This window comes from Sinocyclocheilus rhinocerous, unplaced genomic scaffold (assembly GCF_001515625.1).
Source record: "Sinocyclocheilus rhinocerous isolate Xijiao unplaced genomic scaffold, SAMN03320098_v1.1 scaffold761, whole genome shotgun sequence".
In the NCBI taxonomy this organism is placed as follows: Eukaryota; Metazoa; Chordata; class Actinopteri; order Cypriniformes; family Cyprinidae; genus Sinocyclocheilus; species Sinocyclocheilus rhinocerous.
In genome coordinates, this window is record NW_015624419.1 from 376,132 (window position 1) to 384,089 (window position 7,958).

General features: G+C 35.9%; 1 protein-coding gene across 2 annotated transcripts in view; it reads left to right on the forward strand.

Moving 5' to 3' along the window:
• LOC107740595 (coiled-coil domain-containing protein 85C-A) overlaps positions 1 to 7,958 on the forward strand; it is a 49,707-nt gene that overhangs the window by 23,072 nt on the left and 18,677 nt on the right. For both annotated transcript variants that reach the window (XM_016553078.1, XM_016553070.1), the window contains exon 2: positions 7,066 to 7,145. In XM_016553078.1, coding sequence (XP_016408564.1) covers positions 7,066 to 7,145 — 80 coding nt within the window. The remainder of the gene's footprint in view (positions 1 to 7,065; positions 7,146 to 7,958) is intronic.

The window sequence follows — 7,958 nt, forward strand, 5'->3', positions numbered from 1 at the left end:
TGTAGTCTACAAGTCTGGGTACCGTCTTACGGTTGAAAATCACAAAGGGAGTTTGGTCCCGTCAGGCTAACGTGACAGTCACGACTCGTGCAGCTGTAAGGTTTTCTTTTTCTTTTGTTTTTACTCGCGATCTTTACAACACGCATTACATTACGTATTTCATGGCACACTCGTTTTATGCGTATTTGGCGCCACCTATTGTTGTGGGTGTATTATTGACATGTCAAAGTCTAGACCCTGAATATAAGACGACCGCGTTTTTTCAGATGTATTTCCAAGAAAAAAACATCGTCTTATATTCGGGTCAATACGGTAGTTTTTATTTTTGTTTGTTTATTTGTTTGTTTTTAGATTGTAGGCCTTTTATCATAAACGTAAAATTAAAACTAATTTTGCCTGTTTTAATTTGTTCGTTTGTGTTATAAAAATCAATTTTAAAAATATATAACTTTATTGTATATTTTTTGTTTATAATATCTTTTTTACATTTTATATTTATATAAATTGTTACTCAAAATACTGTTCAGAACAGTGTCTAGACATTTTTGGCTTCACATTTTAAATAGTGCGATTTAATTAACAAATTACATTTGTTAAGTGTAACTTTAGTGTCTAAATATTTAGCTTTTCTGTTACACCTTTTGTGCTACAAATACATTCTGATGATAGAAAATTTGATGATTTTCATCTCCATAATTATGTCAAGTCATCTCTCATATGGATAATTTCATATTTTCCATGCTTAACATTATTATGAGAAACTTTGTAGCACTTGTTACTAGGCTTGCCGCGATAGACGGTGCTGACGGTGATACCGGTGTTAAGCCGCAACACCGGTTACGTCACTTGCCCACCGCGCAAGTGAGTTTGACGTTGTATTTTGTTGTTGCGTTCAAGAAATTGACGCTGAACTGCCGCTAATTCAAAAGTGAAAGTACAATACGCATGCCGCTTTTACAAGTTATTTAAAAGCGAAGGAAAGCGAGGAAAAGAGGGAAAATTCAAACGAACTAAAAACGAACAATTTCTTTACGCCGAATTGCCGCTATTTGAAAGTGAAAGTAAAATGCGCACGCAGCTTTTACAAGCTATTTAAAAGCAAAGGAATGTGAGGAAAAGAGGGAACGCCCCCGCCCCCATGGTGATACCGGTACTACCGGTGTTGTCACACGTCGATTAACCGGTGGGGAAATTTACTCACCGTCACAACCCTACTTGTTACCTGAGAAACGTAATTAGTTCCTGTAACTCTTGCTAGAGGCGATCGATGTTCTGGTTGCGGGGTGAACTGTATCCAGGCCCCTTTGAATATCAACCCGCTTCAGGTTTCATGGGGAAATGCTTAACACCAGCAAGATGGACCACAGCGGTGTGGAACAATGCCTCACTGTTTGACTAGCCCCACTTCCACATCTTGCAGTAATTGAAATCATTCCTGGGCCTCCGTCCTACCAAAGCTTATTTCCCCGTGCTGCTCTGGGACTTGTACACCCATGGATGGTGGGAGGGGTGTACAGTTGTTTTTGTAGTGTGTTACTTTATGTATGAGTCGAATGTGGGGTCAACTGGAAAAGCTAATGAGCTTTTTATTGATTCCAGCAGTCAACCTGCCGGGGTGGCTGTGTGCAAATCAAGAACTGCAAAAGTTGGCACTGAAAATGTCTCGTCCACACCCGTACTGTAATATCTTCAGTGTTTCCAGACATCACAAGACTAAGATTACGTCAGTTATGTAACCAATGTGTGCTGGAGATCAAAGTCCTCAGAGTTATTCGCCTCTGAGGTCCATTCGGTCATTGCAAGCTAATGTTTGTCCAACCTGTAAAGAACATATGCTTTGTTTTTTATTTCTATTTCTTGGCCTTATTGCCAGTCATGGCTATTTGGTAACATTCATTCTGTGGAAACTCTTGTGAGAATGTATTGGCTGCTACCAAATGGATAGGGTGAAACCTGCAGAATGGAGGTTACTACAGTATCCAACTGTTTTTGGACAGTTATCTAGATTTATTTTTTGGACTTTTTGACTTATTTTGATTGGAAGGTAGAGTGTAGACAGGGTGTGTCACCCAGGTTTGACTTGAACCTGGGTTCCTTGTCCTGAGCCACAGCTGTGACTGTTTTTGTCACTTTTATTGATTTATAGTTGAGAGAGAACAGGAAATTATGGATAAAAGTTAAGGGTACAGATATGTCAAGCCCAATTCAAATTCAAATTTCTCATATGAGCATCCTAACTGCTAACCACTATTCTTTGACCTTTTTGTCACTTTAATGTGACTCTAGCTGAAACCCCCGACATGGCCTGAGATATTTTTTTAATTAATTTTTAAGTTTTAATTCCCAAATTTACTTTAGTTATTTTAGTGGCCATTTTAATTTAGTTTAGTTTTATTAGTTTTCGTTCTTTCATTGTGAGTTTTAGGTTAGTTTTTTTAGACTCTTCTAGATTCAATTTATGTTTCTGTTATTTTTTTATTTTTTTATTTCAATTTCAGTTAAATGAATGTACTATTTTTTATTTTTGTATTTAATGCTTTGTATTTCTAGGGGTCTAGCACAGACTTAGGTTTGGTATATTTTTAAAGAAGGCACTTGGCAGATGAAAAATGATTATGAAAAAAAAAAACAATTTCAAATTTTCAAATTTTATATGAAATATATATTTTCCAAAACAAGTTTTAGTCCAAAACTGTGAGAAAATATGTGTTCAAAATATGAGGTTGATATTTAAAAATGAGCTTTCAGTAATATTTTGTTTGGGCACAGTACCAAACGGTTCCACTAGATTAAATTTGTTTCTCATTCGTTTTTGTTTGTTTACATTTTAAGTGGCAAAACCTTTACCAAGTTTCATAACATTCTGATTAAGTAAAACAAACAAACAAAAAAACGTAGAGCACCAGAGGGTTACATTTTTCAGGTGGGTTATTTTTTATTTTATCTTAGCCTATTTTAGCCTATTTTATTTTAGCCTATTTTATTTTACCAAGTGTTAAAATCTAAACCTGAAATCAATTATTTCTGAGTTAAATTTTTTTTTTAGTTTAGATTTTTTTTCCAGTTATGCTGGGTTTCATTTTTATTTTCAGTTAACAGAAAAAGTTTTAATTAAACTCTCATTAACGCTAAAAACACTGACCACATCCCGTGGACAGACTCGACAGAAAGACTAAAAACATGGCATTACAAGTGGGTCACTACTATGACAGGATCAGATAAGGCAGAGGGAGACTTTCTCTGAGGCTATTCCACATCACAGTGTCTCTCCAATTAAGTCAAGCGCACCCTGAGATGTTGCCAGCACGATAGCAGATAGATCTGGCATTACCAAGAACACGTGTTTCGCTTGGTTTCTGTAAAGGCACAGTAGGACAGCTTGTTAGAGTTGAATGTTAAGTTGCGTGCTCTGTTGGAGAGCCTACAGCGCTTGTGCGCATAGCGGCGGACGCTGTGCAGCAGAGAATGTCCAATTGAGCAGAGATTGCTAGAGGTGGTCTCTCACGACCGCCCCTAACTTTGTGTCGCTCGTCTGATAACCCGGGGGCGTTTATTTTTGTCCTTTTTGAATGTGACTACATATGTGTTTAAGTTCCTTTCATAATCCCCTTCGTTTTCCCACTGTCAACAATTGAAAGCTTGTGCAATTCTCTATTAATTCTCTACGCTGATAATGGCTGTATTCAGATCTGGGCGTATACCTCATTTCTGTGGGTTACCCAATAAAACATTACAGAGGGGTGTAGAAAACTATTTTTCTCGCATGTTCAAAGAGTTCCTGCTGCATTGCAGCCCTGCGGAGATAAAAGACACTCCAGCTGTGAATGGAGCGGGAGGGAGTGTAGCGTTCCGCTCCGTCTTTCTCCGGTCAGCGGTGGGGAACGCCAGAGGTGGGTTGAGGCGGGGGTTATGTACGTGGCAGAACCGGTCAGGCTTTGTAGACAGCCTCGCTAATCAGCTTGGCTGTGTGTCAGGTGATCAGATGTACTGTAGTTAGATTATAGGGTCACAAGGATTGGCAAAGAGGATTAACGAAGCAGGACCTCTACCTGGTGGGCACATAAACATGTGTCCATCCCAGAGTTATATTTAAATTAAATTACCTTTCAAATCGCCATCTTGATGCATGTATTATTGTCAGAGATGAATAAAAAACAAATGCAGTGATTGGTTTGGTGCTCCTCATTAAAGGATCATCAGATACTGTAAGCAAGTAAGAGGCTGCAGTGACACCTGGTGGTGATAACGGTCTTGATCATTGATTACACTGTGATGTAACATACGAAATGGCCGGGAAAGCATAAGATGATTGATTGGAAAATGAGGATTGGGCATGGTTTATTAGTTCTGGGTTCAAAGGGCATAAGCGACAAACCTTTGAATCTCATTTCAAAGGGTCGGGCGGCCCATCCATGACTGATGTTGTTAACATCTTTATGAAGGGTATCAGTGTGAGCAGAAACGTGTGCGACAAATCTCAAATCAATTTTTGTGAAAATATAGTACCGTTCAGAAGTTTGGAGTCTGTCTCTCATGCTGCATTAATTTGATCAGAAATACACAAAATTGTAATTTGCTAAATATTTGTACAATTTAAAATAGCTTGTAATCATTCTAATATACTGATTTGGTGCTCAAGAAACTTGCTTGTTAAAAAAAAACAGCTTAATATTTTTTGTGGAAATGTAATACAGTTTTAATATTCTTTGATGAATAGAAATTTCAAAACAGCATTTATTTAAAAAAAAACATTTCTGTAATATTATAAATGTTTTTACTATCATTTTTGGTCAGTTTAATGCGTCCTTGTTAATTTCTTTAAAAGCTTTCAAATCTTACAGACTCCAAACTTTTAATATGTAGTGTATAAAATATCATTTTAGTAACTTCATTTAGGTAACTTCAACCAATAAATGTTTCATAAATAAAAATGTTAAAGGATAAATGTTTCATTATTAAATTGTATTATTTTAATTGTTGTGCAATGTAAATAATTTAATATGGTACTATATAAAACGTTATTTTAGGCCAGGCTTAAAATACAAAACTCATTTGTATACAGTATTAAACAGGAGGTCCCTATTCTGTCACCTAAGGGCCCCTTGGTCTTTCAGAGAAAATGAAAGCAAGGAAATCCTTGATGATTCATTCTGCTGTCATTGAAGGTCTCCGTTACCTTTATCTGTCCAATCCCACAATCCTTACTTAGTTCCTGTGCGACACACACTCTGTGTGTGTTTGTGTACGTGAGCGTGTGCGTGTGCATACTCTCAAACAGCTAATCTCTTCAGTCTTCACTCCTGAATGGTGCCAATGCATGGCACCCACATCACCCTCATGACGTCTGTCTTCTGGAATTTGTAACACTTGGATATTTGTAGTACAAAAAAAAAAATGTTGACATTGTATCATGTGATTCAAATACAAGAAATTATAATTATGTACTAAATGACTCTCTTGAACACTTGATTCTGATTGGTCAATTGTTGCATTCGGCAAGCAAATATATTTGCATAATGACAACTAAATTGTATTATTGTTTTATAATTGTTTTATTTTATTCCCAGGCTGCATTATCTTGTTTTTCTCACATAAAAATATTTTATTTTATTTTATTTTACTTTTTTTTTTAGTTGATTGATACAAGACCTTTCTGTTTTGTGTCTGGGTCCTGATCACCCTGTTTGGGTTTATTTTGTGATATTGGCCAGATGACTGTATACATAATTGGATTTAGATATTTTAGTATGTTTAGATAACTAAGCACCTCTTGGTCTCTTTCAGGAGGGTTTTGAGCACGGAAGGGATATTTGAGGATTTTCAACATAAAATTACAAGGCAGACATGCTCCTTTTTGCATCTACTCAGGCCGGCAGGCCCTCCATCACCAAAAGGTCATGAAAGGCATGCTGGGAATGCAGCATACACACAAGACCAAACACTTCAGGATCCTCTTCAAAACTGTTTTTTTTTTATCCTGATTCATTGGGTTTTACTTCACAGACATGAAATCAGTTTGTTTACCCTTGCTTCTAGTTTCTTTGACGTCTGATTCTGTTGGAGACAAATGTCAGATAGCTTAAATGAAAGCAGCTTGTGTGTGTCAAAGGCAGTGTAGATTTCCTGATTTGAGATTTCTTTGTTGTCTAAATGAGCTCTTTAAAGTATAAGCCTTTATGTGATCATGTAGGATGTGAACTGTGCAAAATGTTCGTCTTTCAGCGTCTTACTTTTTTTTTGATTTGACAGATGTCTTCTATTTAACTCATGTAGCCGCAGTGCATTCTGGGATATGGTATTGTATGTCAGTGCCTAATAGAAAGCAGCACTATTTCAACATGACTCAAGATTCCGGGATTACTAAATCACTTTTAGGGAGTTTTCACAGTAAAATGGTTTTCATAACATATGAAATTATGTTTGGAGAAACTTGAGTAGGGCTGAAAAAAATCACACAGGTTGAAAAAATAGGGGCCACACAGAACTGCTGATCATCTTGACTCTATTAACTGTCCTGATCTCAAAGGATTGAATTGAAAATAAGAGGAATGCATATATATATATACTGTATATATACACACACACACACACACAGACACACACACTACTGTCCTAAAAGTTTTTTTTAAAGCAATGAATACTTTTATTTCTCAAGGATGCATGAAATTGATCAAAAGCAAAAGTAAAGACTATTAAATTTTTTTATACTTCTTTTTCAGATAAATGTTCTTTTGAACGTACTATTCGTCAAACAATTCTGAAATTCCACAAAAATATTAAGCAGCATTGATAATAATAAGAACAGTTTCTTGAGCACCAAATCAACATTAGAATGATTCTGAATTATTTCAAGTTGTAGTGTAATTTCACAATTTTCACAATTCATATTAATATTTTACTGTATTTTTTATCAAATAAATACAGCATGACTATTTTCAAAAACATAAAAAAATGTTACTGACCCAAACTTTTAAATTATAGTTCATGTGATGTTCTATATACAAAAATGCCATTTTCCAAATTTTCTAATTAATTTATCTTTTTCCCCCTCTATTCTTTGTGCAGATTCATCTTCAAGCTACATCTGCCAACTTGAGACTAAAGTCCGGATTTTAGAGGATGACAACAAGCAATTGTTATCCCAGGTAAGAGTCTAGACCTTAAACTCTTCTGGTAATGTGATAGTAAGGTACATGTCATGAAAACGCAAAGCTTCCTTCCTAGTTCAGAATCCAGAGGTTAACCAATCATAACAGGGTCATTTTCATATAGAAATATACATATTAATATATCAGCCAGTAGAATTCTAAGGGCCAAAGAGAGTGAAAAGTGGTCATGTAGATCTAAATTCAACTGTTCATCTGTGAAAAAGCTGACTTATCTGAATCGGGAGAGAAATATGCACAGATCAAGCACAAGCTACAAGCAAAAACACTCTACAAAAACAGTTCTAAGCAAATATGTTGGTGGTTTTTGGTGTAAGATGATAACAGGGGATGGACTTTCTAAGTCGAGGAAGCATTATTATGAATTATGGACTGGTATTTCACCAGAAGTAACAGTTTAAAGTTAAAACACCTTTTATTGATGGATTTTTTTTTACAATCATGTAGCTTTTCACTTCACAAGACATTAATTGATAGATTGGAGTCGTGTGGATTACTTGTGGATTATTGTGATGCAGTGTTTATTTCGTTGACAAATAATTTTCGTTATAATTTTCGTCAACGACATTTTTTTCACCGACGACAACGAGACGATAAGGAACTAAAACTCTTTTTGAATGACAAAAACTATGACGAAAATGTATTGACATTTTCGTCAACGAATAAAAACGAGACGAAAATGTTAGGGAGGAACGATTTGGGAAGAGATTCATTCAGAACGAATCTGCTGCATAGTTTGGAGGTTAGATGCTAGCATACACTTGCTGCACGTCGCATAAAACGTTAAAAAAT